Source organism: Myotis nattereri, assembly GCF_964212035.1.
Source record: "Myotis nattereri genome assembly, chromosome: X".
In the NCBI taxonomy this organism is placed as follows: Eukaryota; Metazoa; Chordata; class Mammalia; order Chiroptera; family Vespertilionidae; genus Myotis; species Myotis nattereri.
In genome coordinates, this window is record NC_138078.1 from 123,165,350 (window position 1) to 123,181,893 (window position 16,544).

The 16,544-nt window shown below is 39.5% G+C and overlaps 1 protein-coding gene across 1 annotated transcript in view; it reads left to right on the forward strand.

Moving 5' to 3' along the window:
- PHF6 (PHD finger protein 6) overlaps positions 1-16,544 on the forward strand; it is a 58,187-nt gene that overhangs the window by 21,083 nt on the left and 20,560 nt on the right. The window contains exons 4-5 of the mRNA XM_081115148.1: positions 1,980-2,113; positions 2,381-2,424. Of these exons, the coding sequence (XP_080971274.1) occupies positions 1,980-2,113; positions 2,381-2,424 (178 nt within the window). The remainder of the gene's footprint in view (positions 1-1,979; positions 2,114-2,380; positions 2,425-16,544) is intronic.

The window sequence follows — 16,544 nt, forward strand, 5'->3', positions numbered from 1 at the left end:
ACTCCAGTGCATGAATTTCGTGCACTGGGCCCCTAGTACAATCTGTGATAATAAAAGTGTCATATGCTAATTAGACCAGACATCTTTCTGGATGACCTTCCAGATGAAGCCATGACAGCGGGGGCTGAGGCAAAGGCAGCTGCCTCGATGGCTGGGGCTGAGCTCCTTGCACTAATTTTATGCATTGGGCCTCTAGTTTTTAATAATATCTCTCCTTTCATTTTTGCCTGCTAGTTGAATTTAATACATTTTTCAAAATGTACTTATGCAAACTCATTTTAGATGTAATTTCAAGATGAACTATTTGCAGTAGAGTTTTTAATGAAATGGGGTAATGTTCGATTTATTAGGTTAAAAAAACAGGTTGCAAAAAAAACGGGGAAAAAAACAGGTCGCAAAATGGTACATACAAAATTACATGGAAAATACTTTCACATAAGCATTCAACACTTAAAGAGAATCTCTGCTTGATTGGTATGAGTGATTTTTCATCTTTTGTGTGTGCTCTTTTGTGTTTTCCAAAATTTCTATAATAAGTCTATGTGTTTTGATTAGCAATGTAATTTACTTGCCCCACCGGCATGGCTCAGTGTTTGAGCACTGATCTATAAATCAGGAGGTCACAGTTTGATTCCTGGTCAAGGCACATGCCTAGGTTGCAGGCTCGACTCCCAGTGGGGGGCATGCAGGAGGCAGCCCATCAATGATTCTCTCTCATCATTGATGTTCCTATCTAACTCTCCCTCTCCTTTCCTGAGATCAATACAAATATATTTTAAAAAAGGAAATGTAATTTACTAAAAGTTTCTATATTTATTTAAGGAAGTGGAGTATTTCACTAGTATTAATAATTGACACTGGCCCTCATGTTTTCTTGGAAGTACCTGTATTGAGAATGTTTCTGTTTCTGACTTATATATGAGTATTTTTTGAATGATAGCTTGAAAAAGATTTTGAGTGTTTGACTTGCTTAGAGCAATACAAGAAAATTTATTGGAATCTATATTAGCCTCTTGGTAAATCAAATTGCTTTAGGGCCAAGTAATCTAAAATTAGGATGGTAAATGGTATTTATGTTAAAATGAATAAAAAGGAATAAGGACAGTTTTGAATGAGGTATCTAGCAATTTAAAAACAAATGAGCAGTTTTTAAGATTTACCTTATTATGAGTTTATTTTGGCATGGCATTTATGGCTTAGAAGATAGCCTTATCAAAAGGCCACTCTGCACAGTATATGGTGATATGTTAATCAAACCACTAACAATCATTGTTACATAATTGTTATGCTACTTTTTAAAAATAATTTTTCCTAGTTTTAGATCATGAGCTAAACAATATGAGTTATTCAATAAAGTCATAAGGTAAGGTATATTAAAATATATTGAAAGAATCTGTTCTTTTATCTGTTTGAATTCATAATGCAAGAGGTAAGTAACAGATTACATCACAAAATATTTTTAGAGCTTAAGGTATTTAGAATCTACCTAATTCTTTTTGTCTTCTTTCCTTCCCTCGCTTAAAATTGATTTTACCAGGTTCCCAAATAGTATGTGAAGGTTGTTTTTTCCCAAAGATTCTCATTGATTATGTGGAAATACAAAGGAAATTTTTTTCTGGTATGAGGCATTTTCACCAGTTATAATTTACATTTCTAGGAAGATCTGGATTGTGAATAGTTCTTAATTCTATACAGTTTACATCCCTTATCTGCAACATTTCACATTTTCTCTTGACCACAGTGAAACAATAGACATTAATATTCCATTAATTTTGTTATTGTTTAACATGGGAAAAAAGCACCCCTGGTAGAATTGTATTCGAATTACTTCTTGGCATGAACCCAAGAAAAATAGCATTAAGTTACACAACTTTTCATTAACCAATTTGTTTTCCCTGACAGAGATTAATATGCCTCTAACCTGATATCACTGCCTTAGCAAAATCACACACTAATAATATTTTATTGTTTTACTGTAGATGTGTTCTTTGTGCCATTGTCCTGGAGCAACAATTGGTTGTGATGTGAAAACATGTCACAGGACGTACCACTACCACTGTGCATTGCATGATAAAGCTCAAATACGAGAAAAACCTTCACAAGGAATTTACATGTAATTATTCAACTTCTCTTTAAAATTTTTTAACAGTTATACTTTCTTTAGGCTTTTTAAAAAAATTTCCCCATTTCAAAATATTTCATCATCGTAGAGTGTTTTCGGTAAATAATTTAATGCTTAGTGAAATGGCATATAAAGTTTAATAGTAAGGTTTTGGGAATCTAGCTTGTAATTGGGGTAAAGTGTATTACTCATTTTTTAAATTTGAAAAATTGGTTTAGTTTGTTTACTTGATAATTTTTAATTTCTTCATTTTTATAGGGTTTATTGCAGGAAACACAAGAAAACTGCACATAACTCTGAAGGTATGTCATTCAGTCAATTGTCAATTGCAAGAAGAAATTTGAGTAAAATATGAGTAAATTATACTATATTAACTTTTACCATTGGATGTACCTCAATATTGAATACATTTTGAAGAATTAAGAAAAGCATTAGGATAAACTAATGTACAATAGTGAAAAAGATCTGAATTTTTTTAAAAAACTTTTATCTTAAAGTTTTTGTAAAGAGTTAATCAAATGAAGCTAATGGTTAGGGATTTCTGTGTTTATATAAATGTTTTAGTGGATTATAGAGTTAATAATTGGCCTACTGTCTAATATAGAAATGTGAACTGAGGATACTAGTACATTTTGTCATCACCGGGCTTTCTGTTAAATTTTTATTTACATTATAGTACTTGTTTTGTTTTGTTTTTAATACAGACATGTTGATAAGAAGTAATCAAGTTTTAAATATAAACCTAAAATTACTTTATAGTTTCTTTTTATTTAAATTTATACAAGACCGGGTTAATTATTTTTATGTAAAGTTAGCCAAGTTATACTTGGTTTTTAAAAGGTATGGGAAAGTTCTCAAATTGAATTCTCACTTGTTTTAAACTTTTTCAAACAGGTGGCTTTGACACTTTTACATCCTATATTATAAAAGGCTAATATGCAAATTGTCCCCTCTATCAGGCGTTCTACCTGGAGTTCGACCAGGGGGTGGGGCCGGCCAGCCAACCTCCTGTGTTCCCTCCCTTGGCTGGCCCGGCCTATCGGCCCCAATCAGGGTGGACCGGCTGGACTCCACCCATGCATGAATTCATGCACCAGGCCTCTAGTGTAATATAAAAAGGCTTAAATTTCATCTCATATTGTTCTATCCTTCCATTTAGATTAATGATCTTTAAAGTGTTTTGGTTTTTTTTAAGTTTCCTAGAACGTGTTGCTTAGAATTAGAATAGTTTGAGCCTGTTGTTTTAGGAAGTTGTTTCTTTATAAAGAATTACCCAGCCTAGCTGGCATGGCTCAGTGGTTGAGCACACAACATATGAACCAGGAGGTCACAGGTTCAATTCCTGGTCAGGGCATATGCTTGGGTTGCAGGCTTGATCCCCTGTGTGAGGCGAACAGGAGGCAGCCAACCAATGATTCTCTCTCATCATTGATGTTTCTGTCTCTCTTTCCTCCCTCTCCCTTCCTCTCTGAAATCAATAAAAAATATTTTTTAAAGAAAAGATTTACCTAATTATCGGTGTTAGGATATTTGTGGTCTTTTTTGATCTCTTAGAACTTGATTTTATAATACAAACTGGTATTACTTCTTCTCTGGACTCCAGATTAGTCCAAATACTTTAAAAGTGCTGGTTAGCACTCGCTGGTTTGGCTCCGTGGATAGAGCATTGGCCTGTAGACTGAAAGGTCCCGGGTTCGATTCCGGTCAAGGGTACATGCCCGGGTTGTGGGCTCGATCCCCAATAGGGGGCGTGCAGGAGGCAGCTGGTCAATGATTCTCTCATCACTGATGTTTCTCTCTTTCTCCCTCTCCCTTCCTCTCTGAAATCATTAAAAATATTAAAAAAAATAAAAGTGCTGGTTAAAAATACAGTCGTTAGCAAAAACTTGTTTTTAACATAAACAGATTAGGAAAACAATAGCAAACTGTTTTTGAAGTGCTAAAGTGCAACTGATAAACCTTTATAATGTTTTGTTTTGTTTTTAAATGTATTTTTATTGATTTCTGAGAGGAAGGAAGAGGAAGAGAGATAAAAACATCAATGATGAGAATCACTGATTGCCTGCCTCCTGCACTTCCCCTACTGGGGATCGAGCCTGCAACCTGAGCAAGTACCCTTGATCGGAATCGAATCCAGGACCCTTCAGTCCATAGGCTGATGTCCTGTCCACTGAACCAAACCGGCAAGGGCAACTTTTATAGTGCTTTTCTTCAGTTTCTTCCTTACTTAATTCTAGAATTGAATTGAAAACCTTTTGTGAAAAGTTAAGAGTAAGCTTTCCCACCTTCTACTTCAGATTTTAACAGTGTATTTATTTGATTCCCTTTAAGATTGTAGTGACCATATATGGCAAGCCAAGGATTGAGACTTATGACCTGATGAACACAAGTATATGAGCATACTGAGGCAGGAAATTTGAGGATGGCAGCAAATGATTTAGACATCTCCCCTTTTATTCTTTAGATTTCTGGAGCTGATAGTACCATCTAGTGGTGGAGGAAAGTCACTGCAGACTATGTAAAGTTGAATAATTTTGACCACTTTATGCTTTGAGAAACATATTAATGAGAACTATCTAAATACTACTTTTCAAGATGAATTTTCTTTTAATGTAACTGGCAAGATTACTACAATTCAAATTTTTGATACAATTGATTCGATTTTTGAGTTTTGTGTACTTTTATACACATTGTGTTTATACTCAAATTGTAGAACTTGAAGCATAATTTTACAATTTAAAAGTATTACAGCCCTAGCCAGCTTCACTCAGTGGATAGAGCATTGGCCTGCAGACTTAAGGATCTTCGGTTTGATTCTGGTCAAGGGCATGTACTTCAGTTGCAGGCTCAATCCCTGGTCCCAGTCAGAGCTCCTGCAGGAGGCAGCCAACCAATGTGTCTCTCTCACATGGATGTTTCTCTTTCTGTGTCTCTCCCCCTTCCTTCCAATACTTCTAAAAATCAATTGAAAAATATCCTCAGGTGAGGATTTGTTGTTGCAGAATGGATGGGAGAATGCTCAGCCAGCACTCTGGGAGAGGAAAGTTTAACCTTTATTTCACAGATCTGTTAGTCCAGGGGAATTCCGGATCCAAAGCCTGAACTGAACTTGTGGGGAGGCTCTGACCTATATATCTCCTCCTGTGGCAGGCCCCTGAGGGTCCCCACAGCTCACAGCTTGACCCAAGTCAGTCTTGGTGGGGCACTGGGGTTAGGTTCTGCAGCTCCACCCAAGTTAGTCAGAGTGGGGAAGTTAAGACTACTGTTTTAACCAGATACTGAACTAGGTTGCAAGACCACCACCCCTGTCATTTTCCTTTTCAAATTAACCAAAAAAAAAGAAAGTATGCTAAAAAAGTAAAGCATTACAGAGTTCATATTTATTGAACTTTGATTTTTATAACATTCATCTATGTTGAATAGCTAATCTAATAAAAGAGAAACATGCAAATTGACCTACCTTCGCTGCACCCAAGCCACGCCCACCAGCCAATCAGAGTGACTATATGCAAATTAACCCAACCAAGATGGCGGCCGTCAGCCATGGAGCTGGAGCAAGCAGGAGGCTTGGTTGCCCCAATGATGGAGGAAGCCAAGCTTCCCGCCTGCTCTGGCTGGCTGTAGCCTCTGCAAAAGGCAACAAAGTTTCAATTATAGAAGCTAAATAAATCCCAGATACCTGCTTCCAGCCAGCCTCCACTGGGAGCTTGGGTAGCTCGGGGCCATGGACAGCCTGCAAACAGCCATCAGCCCCTCACCTAGGATGGCCACACCCTCATGGGGTGAGGGTCCCCACTGGGGGCTGTGGCCAGCCTGCAAATAGCCTTCAGCCCCTCACCCAGGCTGGCCAGGCACCCCAGCAGGACCCCCCACCCTGAAGGGGCTGTGGCCAGCCTGCAAACAGCCATCAGTCCCTCACCCAGGCTGGCCAGGCACCCCTGCGGGACCCCCACCCTGATCCGGGACATTCTTCAGGGCAAACTAGCCGGCCCCCACCCATTCATCAGGCCTCTATCCTATATAATAAAAGGGTAATATGCAAATTGACCCTAACAGCAGAACAACTGGGAATGACTGGTCACTATGACATACACTGACCACCAGGGGGCAGATGCTCAATGCAGGAGCTGCCTCCTGTTGGTCAGTGCGCTCCCACAGGGGGAGCTCTGCTCAGCCACAAGCTAGGCTGAAGGCTGCCAGTACAGCGGTGGTGGTGGGAGCCTCTCCCGCCTCCTCAGCAGTGCTAAGGATGTCCAACTGCAGCTTAGGCCTGCTCCCTGCTGGCACGTGGACATCCCCTGAGGGCTCCCGAGCTGCCAGAGGGATGTCTGATTGCCAGCTTAGGCCCAATTGCCCGGGGAGTGGGCCTAAGCCAGCAGGTGGTCATCCCCCGAGGGGTCCCAGACTGCGAGAGGGCACAGGCTGGGCTGAGGGACCCTCCGAGTGCACAAATTTTTGTGTGCCGGGCCTCTAGTGTTATTATATTTATTTGTTTTTTGTCAAAAGCAGAACTTCCCATTATTTCATTGTTCTAATGGGAAACATGTTCTACTTTATGATTGTAATTTATGATGGGAGTTTATAAGGTTGAATTTTAGGGACTGTCTTTGTTTGAAAATTGTACTGTACTAGTCTGTACATCAAAGAGGAATTTTGGTACCTGTGGCATTTTCATCATTTGCCATCTGTGGCTCAATACCTATTTTGCTAATACTTAAAATGATAAATACTGTATAATTCAGTCTATCATGTTAGTTTGACATAACATGAACTGTGTTTTGAAATATTAAATTTTAGAATCTCTTTATTCTTCCCATAGTTTTTACTTTTCCAGAAAGTGATATAGCTAGAATCGTACAGTATATAGCCTTTTCAGATTGGATTCTTTCATTTAATTGGCCTTTTTGAGAGGGGGTGGTTAATTGATACATAAATACTTACGAGAAAAGATCCTATAGACAAGAAGAGATTGGAGGTACAGGAAGGAGAATTCATTGTATAAGCGGAACAATTGTCCTATAATAGGAGGATATTTACACTGTAATAGGAATTAAGGAAGAGGATAGGCAGTTCCTACCAGTCTATTTTCACTTTGAGGGAGAATGTAGAAAGAAGAATGATGTTTGGAAGTTGAAGGAAAAGGTTTTTTTGTTGGTTTGTTTGTTTATTTTTTTCTTTATTGATTAAGGTATTACATTTGTCCTTATCCCCCCAAGGAGAAAGCTTTGAAAGAATAGTTGTGAAAACCGGGAGAGGAAGTTTGCCTAGAGAAATGTAATGTTTCTAGACTGTTGAAGGCCCATTTGAGGTTGGTAACCATGAATTTACATAGTGATATCATCAGTCAGTTTGTGTGGCTTTCCTCCAGTAATTCAGGATCCTGGGTGTAGCATAGAGAAAGTGGCTATTTGTTTAATTTAGAATCCTGATTTTGCTTAGTGGGCTCAACAAAGAAAGAAAGGGTTGAGGGAATTTAGGGTATTTGCAAGAGAGAAATCTAAGATAGGGATGTGAAGGCAAGAAAAGAAGAAAAACAGGAAGGATTTATAGCCTGGAGGTCTTGACAAAGTTGAAGAGCAATGAGAATGAAAGTACTTGGGAAAGCAAGCTTTTATGGTCCCAGTGTGTGATAGAGTTATTTCAGAGGCAGAATTGTTTTGGATGATTATATGGATTGGGAGGTTAATGGACATTATTGAAGATCAAAGAATTGACTGGTTAGGTTTTGCTGGGGTTGTCCATTTGGACAGTTGAAATCATCCAGGATGATGACAGGGGTTGAGATGGAGAAAAGGGCTATGAATTGTGTGCTAAAGAAAGTCTGATTGGTGCACTGCCGGTATGGCAGGGAGAGGAAATCATTTAGAAAGATGTTGCCCTAGTACAGATATGAGGAAATATGACCCTGACTCCAGGCAGTAGGAATGGTGATAGAAAAAAATGGGACTTGACAGATGCATTTTGAAGGAAGAATGGAGAGGCCTTAGGAAATTTAACTAACATTGACCTGGGGAAATTAAAACAAAATGGTACCCGGCCAGTGTGTCTCAGTTGGTTGAGTGTCAGCCTATGAACCAGGAGGTTATGGTTTGATTCCCCATCAGGACACATGCCTGGGTTTTGAGGCAGCCAATCAATAATTCTCTCTCACATCATTGATGTTTCTGTTTCTCACTCCCTCTCCTTTACTCTCTGAAATCAATAAAAATATATTTTTTTAAAAAGAAAATAAGCCTGATTGGTGAGGCAGAATGATTGGGAGTTGGTAATTGTTAGCAACAAGAAGGGGAAGAAGATAGCATAGTCTGTGGACCAGGAATAGCCAAAATTAAATTGGACAGGAATAACCAGAATTAAATCCTACACCTTATGTTTTTCTTTTGTTGTCCTGTGTTTAGATAATAGGTATATTCTTTGCCTTTTTTAAAGCAATATTTCAAAAATGTCAAACATAGATAATGGCAAATAGCTCTACCTTGTAACTGATGCTACTGTCTGTTTTATAGTAGTGTTTTAATATGATAGCTTGTCATCACTAAGTATTTGAGTTCCTACAAGAAACTATGATGACATGAATAATAGTTTTTTTCTTTCTTTTAAAGAATAGTTTATTGATTTTCAGAGAGAGAGAGGAAGGGAAAGGGAGAGATAGAAACCTTGATGTGAAAGTGCAACATTGATCTGCTGCCTCCTACAGTCCACCCCCACCCCCAACCCCGCCACCCTGCCACCCCACCACCAGGGATCAAGCCTACACCTGGGGCATGTGCCCTAACCCAGGAATCGGGAATAAAACTGGTAACATTTCAGTGCATGGGATGGCCCCCAACCAACTGAGCCAGGGCTGAATAGTGGTTCTTTTAAAAACATTTTCATTAAGGGGTTAAGGCCTTTGTCTTTAATAATTTATATTGAGCAAAGTAATCTGTGCTGAGATAGAAAGTGGTATCTAGAATAGATGCTGAGTGTTAGTCATTCACAGTAATAATGTACAGGCAGTCCTTGGGTTACGGACTCTACGTACATCGTTTCGTGGTTACGTCGCCATCTCCCATTTATTTATAAAAAAAACTTCCATCATTTCGACATATGTACATATGTACTTTATGTTTTTTATTATTTATTTACCACAAGTAAAGGTCAGGAATTGTTATCTTTCTTTTAAATTTTTTTTACTGTTACACTTCATTACTGCTCTGTATGTGCTACAGGTGAGTGACGTAGGTGGGTTCCGACTTACGGCGAATATGTTGCTCCATAGAAATGGATCTCTGATGTAACCCGAGGACCTACTTATAGGATTTATCATGGTCACAAATGTAACCTAAGCTCAGTTTAGGTTCTTGAAATTGTAAAGAGCCAAACTTGTGCTTTATTCTTTTTTTTAAATTACCTAATATAGAATGTTTTGCATGGGATGAGTGTTCAAGAAATGTTTGTAACCTCTTTATTTTCTTTGGCTTAAATCTAAGCACGGTATTTACCATGTCACTTATTTGGGGTGATAATTAGTTGTCCTATAACTTCTCTTGCACTGAGTGTTAGTAGAGCAAGATGAATAAATAAAACAGGGTTTCAGTTTTTTGAGGGTGGGGTGGACACAATTTAGTGACAGATATGTGACCAACTGATTACAATACAGTGGTAACACATGGAAGTACTTAGAGAGGTAAAGGGGTATCGCATTTGCTTCTTAACTCTTAAATCTTTCAGAAAAAAAGTATATGAAGTTTTAGAGAGAATGAATGCTAAAGCAAATGTGGTAAGATATTAACATTTGGGTAAAGGATATATAGAAAATTTTTTTTACAAATTTTAATAAGTATGAAATTACCTAAAAAGGTATTGTAAGTGATAAGTGCCATAATTACAGTGACCATAAAATCCCAAGTGTTCTGAGAGAATGTAAAGGAATCTTTTCTGTCTAACCTTGGAGGCTCTGACCTTGATTTTCAGAGACCTGGTGGAGGTCCTAAGACAGCGGTTCTCAACCTGTGGGTCGTGACCCCTTTGGCGGTCGAACGACCCTTTCACAGGGGTCGCCTAAGACCATCCTGCATATCAGATATTTACATTACGATTCATAACAGTAGCAACATTACAGTTATGAAGTAGCAACGAAAATAATGTTATGGTTGGGCCACAGCATAAGGAACTATATTTAAAGGGCCAGAAGGTTGAGAACCACTGCCCTAAGACAATTCAGAAGCTTTGTTAGAAGTATGTTGAAAGTATGTTATTATTTGTGTAATTCAAAGCCTTTGCATACTTTAATATTTCCTTAGTATTTTCTTTCCCTTGTTCATTTTCTCTAGAGTATGCTACAACTTCAAATCTTCACTACTTTTACTATGTGGAAGTTTAAGGGAAATTTTAATGTGGTGTCAAAGTCTTTCAAAACCTTTTAAATTAGGTAGCATTAAATAGATTTATGAAGTACTAGAAAGGCAGTTTCATACACTGGTTGAATATAGGCTTTGAAATCAGATCTCTACAGTGGGGCCTTGACTTACAAGTTTAATTCGTTCCGTGACGGAACACGTAACTCAAATTACTCGTATGTCAAATCAAGAAGTGAACGAGTGAGACACGTGATGCTGGGCTGATGTGGCGTTCACTGTGACATTCGCTGCGCCAACTAGCGGTGGGGTATCTGAAGCTGGCTCATAACCTGAATTTTAGCTCACAACTCAAAGCAAAAAATCGGCCGAGAGACGGCTCGTATCTCGAAAAACTCGTTAGTCGGGACACTCATAAGTCAAGGCCCCACTGTATTTGAATCTTTTCTCTGCCACTTACTATTTACATGATCTTGAGCAAGTTATTTAGTATCCCTTAGAACCATAGATACATATCTGTAAAATGGGGGGAAAAGCCCATCTCAGTCCTGGCTGGGTGGTTTAGTTGGTTGAGCGTTGTCCGATACACCAAAAGGTGGTGGGTTTGACTCTGGGTCAGGGCACAATCCTAGGTTGTGGGTTCGATCCCCAGTCAGGGCCCATATGGGAGGCAACCTTCTCACACTGATATTTCTTTCACTCTCCTTTCCACTCCCTCACTCCCTCCAACTTCCTTCCTCTTACACTCTCTCTGCCTCCTGTCTTCCTTTCTCTAAAAAAATTCAATAAACATATCCTCAGGTGGTGATTATAAAAATACCTCATAGGATTATTATAAGGATTAAATGAAGTAATGCATATAAAGCTCTGAGCACTGTTCCTGGCATATAGTGACTGCTCAGTAAATACTATGTTCTATGCTATTACTCCTTGAAAACTACCCACCTTTATTGCCAATCATTTTTTTTCTTCCTTGGAAGATAATAGCATTTAAATTGCATTTGTGATTTAACTTGGAAAATTTTAATAATGTATTCATTTTGTGCTCTTTATTAGATTTGACTCCATATTCTTTCATGGATTCACCAGATTTATTGACTACCCATGTGCAGTGCAAAGTGCTGTGCCAGGCATTATTTATGCTCGCCTTTGATTTAGCACACTTCACAAACTTTCATTGTAAGAAGTTTCAAACATATGCAAGAGTGTGTTTGAAACAAAGCCCATCACCCAGCTTTAGCAGTCATCAGTTCATGGTCAATCTTGTTTCATCTATACTCCCCACCCACTTCCTCCAACTGTATTATTTTGAATTAAATGCCAGACATCATATTTCATTTTATCATCCTTACTGTGCTATGTATTTATATGCATATATATATGCATAAAATAAAAAAAAATTATCTGATATCTTTACTGAAAAAGCAGAATTCAGAGTTTACTAGTGACGTAGAGAATGCAGAGCAAATGCACATAACATTTCCACTGGAGAAGACAGGGCAAGTGACCTCAGTCTTCCTTTTGTAGGAGCCCTAAAGATTCAAAGCAGAGGTGGTGTTAATGTTTGGCGTTTTTTTTCTCTTAAAAAAATCCAACAAACATTTATTGAGTGCCTGCTAGGTGTGGGCACATTAGGGAATTTAGAAAAGCAGTTCCCGTGGACAAGGAGCTTACAATCAACTTGAGATATAACAAGAGTAATAATTAACAGTTGAATTGAATTTTATAGTTTACAAAGCATTTTTTTTTTCACAAACATTGTCTTAAAGCAGCCTTTTCAGGAAGATGTTAATAATTTTTGCCATTTGATATACTGCAAGGCTTTGCCCTGAGAATGTTAAGTAACTTTACCAAGTTAAGACCCAGTAAGTGGCAGTTTTCTGACTTTCTGTCCAGGGGTTCTTTCTTCTTCATACTCTTAACTGATGTGAGAATTTAGGATGGAGAGGGAAATATAGCTTAAACCAAGGAGGTAGAAGATGAGCAAAATACTGATTAGGAAGGAGAAATGAATTGGTAAAGGGACAGATAGGATTTTATAATACTAGGAGGAGAGTTGGTTTCCTGGTAAATTGGTCACTCCTGTGCCTCATAGGGGCAATCAGAAGGCTAACCTGGCCATTCTGAAGTGACAAACATCTGGGGGCTGTTCTCATAAAGATTGGGAGGATTGGTGTGGCATAGAAGGAGGACAATATTCTTTTGTCACCTACCTTATCAACCTGGATTTTTAGAGTTTGCAGCTGTGAATGCAAGGTAAGGTAAGGTTTTATTTTTTATCAAATTTGTTTGAATAGGTATAGGAACAGTGTACAAAAATTAGCAGTACACTGTAAGTAAGCTTTTCTCCCATCCTTGCCCTTGCATCTCGATTTCCAAATTCCTTTGCTAAAATCAGCCACTACTATCAGATTCTTATGTATCCTTTTAGAGCAATTCTGTGCATACCTAAGCATGTAACACATTTCTAACTTGAAATGTGTATTTCTTTGACAATAGGTATTACCACTTTAACAGCATGTAGTAACTCACTGACATATATTTGTCCCAGCTCTGCCATTCCCTAGCTTTGTGCCCTTGGGCAAAATTATTTAACCTTTCTGAATTTATTTCCTTATCTATAAAGTGGGGGATGGGTATGGTGACTGATACAACCTCATGGGGCTGTTGTGAGGCTCAAATGAGATAAAGCATGCAGACTGCATAGCATATATAGTATATTCAAAACTCTGAGTATTTCCAATTCATATCTGAAGTGGAAAAGGGCAAGATACAGAACAGTATTCTTAGAATGCCATTTGTCTGTACATCCTTTTTTTACATTTTTTAAAAATATATTTCTATTGATTTCATAGAGGAAGAGAGAAAGAGAGAGTGCACTGGAAACATCAATGATGAGAGAGAATCATTGATCGGCTGCCTCCTGCATGCCCCCTACTGGGGACTGAAACCCGGGCATGTGCCCTGACCGGGAATTGAACCTGGGACCCTTCAGTCTGCAGTCCGACACTCTATCCACTGAAACAAACCAGCTAGGGCTGTACATCCTTTTAAAAACACATTTGTTGCCGAAACCGGTTTGGCTCAGTGGATAGAGTGTCGGCCTGCGGACTGAAGGGTCCCAGGTTCGGTTCCGGTCAAGGGCATGTACCTGGGTTGCGGGCATATCCCCAGTGGGAGATGTGCAGGAGGCAGCTGATCGATGTTTCTCTCGCATCGATGTTTCTAGCTCTCTATCTCTCTCCCTTCCTCTCTGTAAAAAATCAATAAAATATATTTAAAAAAAAAATAAATAAAAACACATTTGCGCCCTAATCAGTTTGGCTCAGTGGATAGAGCATCGGCCTGCGGACTGAAGGGTTCCAGGTTCGATTCTGGTCAAGGGCATGTACCTTGGTTGCGGGCACATCCCCAGTAGGGGGTGTGCAGGAGGCAGCTGATTGATGTTTCTCTCTCATCGATGTTTCTAACTCTCTATCCTTTTCCCTTCCTCTCTGTAAAAAATCAATAAAATATATTTTAAAAACAAAACAAAACAAAACATTTGCACACGCAGAGAAAATAGTAGCTGACATTTATTGATAGCATTCTATATGCCAGGCACTGTTCTGAATTAAGTACTTTCCATGAACTACTAACTCATTTAACTCAAGAGTCCTCTGAGGTAGGTCTCACATCTAAGGACACAAAGTCTATGACAGATACAGGTTTCAAAACCAGGTTCAACCCTTGAGACTGAGAAAGGAAGCAGTAACAGTGCTGTAATGGTGACTGATACAACCTCATGGGGTTGTTGTGAGGCTCAAATGAGATAAAGCATGCAGACTGCATAGCATATATGGTATATTCAAACTTCCAAAAGGAAGCAGTTATCTTAAGAGGGAGGGAAGAGAGTTTGTAAGAAGAAAGGGAAACAAGAAAGCTAGGGTGTCAGCTGGGAGTGCAGAACAGGTGGAGTTGGAAGGTGGAAAGGAAGATTTTTTTACTTCTTTTATGCAGATCCTTTATAATGAAAGAAAAAAAATCCTATATAATAAAAGCCTAATATGCTAAGTGTCTGGTCATCTGTTCAACCAATCAAAGCATAATATGCTACTGATATGCTAAGGCCACTCAACCGCTCGCTATGACGTGCACTGACCACCAGGGGATAGACACTCCACTGGTAGGTTAGCTTGCTCCTGGGGTCTGGCCGATGGGGACTTGAGCGAGACTGGCTGGACACACCCTGTAACCCTCCTGCGGTCCCTCCCCAGCTGGCCAACCTCCTGCATCTCTCCCCAGCCCTGATCGTGCACCGGTGGGGTCCCTCAGTCTGGCTTGTGCCCTCTCACAATCTGGAACCCCTTGGGAGATGTTGGAGAGCCAGTTTCGGCCCAATCCCGCAGGCCAGGCTGAGGGACCCCACTGGTGCACAAATTCGTGCACCGGGCCTCTAGTATTTTATAAAAGGTTAAAACATTTTTACAAGTTTGAATTGGGAAAAGAAAGCCAATAAGTAACCATCAAAAATTGAAACAAAGGTTCTGTGACTAGCTTTGTACTCACATTTTCATGTGCATTTTTAATTTTTTTAAAGGATAAGTTCCCAAAAGTAAAATGACTGGGTCAAAGGATTCAATCTTTTTAAGGTTCCCAAACTGCTTTCTAGAAAGATTGTGCTAGATTATATTCCCATCAACAGTGAATGACTTTACCCCCTTCCTTTCATCACATTGGATGTTATAAATTCTTTTAATTACAAAGGTAGTAAATTCCCATTGTTTAAAAAAATTAGATTAATCAAAGAAGAATTATGCATATATACATAGCCCAAGGACACAGATAACAGTGCAGTAAAGGCCTGGGGTAGGATGAGATCTGGGTGGAGAATGGAAATTAGGAAACATCTGTAATACTCTCGGCAATAAAAATAAGTTTAAAAATAAGTAAAATTTAAAAAAATAGTACTGTTAAAATTAAAGTAGTTTAAGAAGTTACTCTCTTCACCCTGAAATCACATTCTCTAGTAATAACAGTTTGGTGTATATCTTCCCAGAGCCTTTTTTATATGTGTACAGTCTTACATGTGTACAATCTTTTTTTTTTAATATATTTTATTGATTTTTCACAGAGAGGAAGGGAGAGAGATAGAAAGTTAGAAACATCGATGAGAGAGAAACATCGATCAGCTGCCTCCTGCACATCTCCCACTGGGGATATGCCCGCAACCCAGGTACATGCCCTTGACCGGAATCGAACCTGGGACCTTTCAGTCCGCAGGCCGACACTCTATCCACTGAGCCAAACTGGTTTCGGCTGTGTACAATCTTATATATATATATATATATATATGCATACTAGAAGCCCAGTGCATGAAATTCATGCACTTGGTGGGGCCCCTCAGCCTGGCCTGTGCCCTCTTGCAGTCCGGAAGCCCTCGGGGATGTCTGACTGATGGCAGTTGGACATCCTTAGCGCTACTGTTGCACTCGCCAGCCGTCAGCCTGACTTCTGGCTGAGCGGTGCTCCCCTTGTGGGAGCGCACTGACCACCAGGGGGCAGCTCCTGTGTTGAGCATCTGCCCCCTGGTGGTCAGTACACATCATAGTAACTGGTCCTTCCATCGTCTGGCCAAAACTTGCTCTTTGACATTCCCCGAGGGGTCCGGGATTGTGAGAGGGCACAGGCCAGGCTAAGGGACCGCACCCGTGCACGATCAGAGCCAGGGAGGGACACAGGAGGTTGGCCAGCTGGGGAGGGACTGCAGGAGGGCTCCAGAGCATGTCCGGCCTATATCTCTCAGTCCTGATCAGCCAGACCCCAGCAGCAAGCTAACCTACTGGTTGGAGCATCTGCCCCCTGGTGGTCAGTGCATGTCATAGCAACTGGTCAACCGATCGACTGTCTACTCCCTGGTGTTCATTGCACATCATAGCAAGCAGTTGAGAGGCCTTAGCATATCATTAGCATATTATGCTTTGATTGGTTGAACAGCTGACTGGATGACCGGATACTTAGCATATTAGGCTTTTATTATATAGGATAAATACTTTTAAAAAACAGTGGCATCATAGTATATAGTAATGTTATGCAACTTGCTT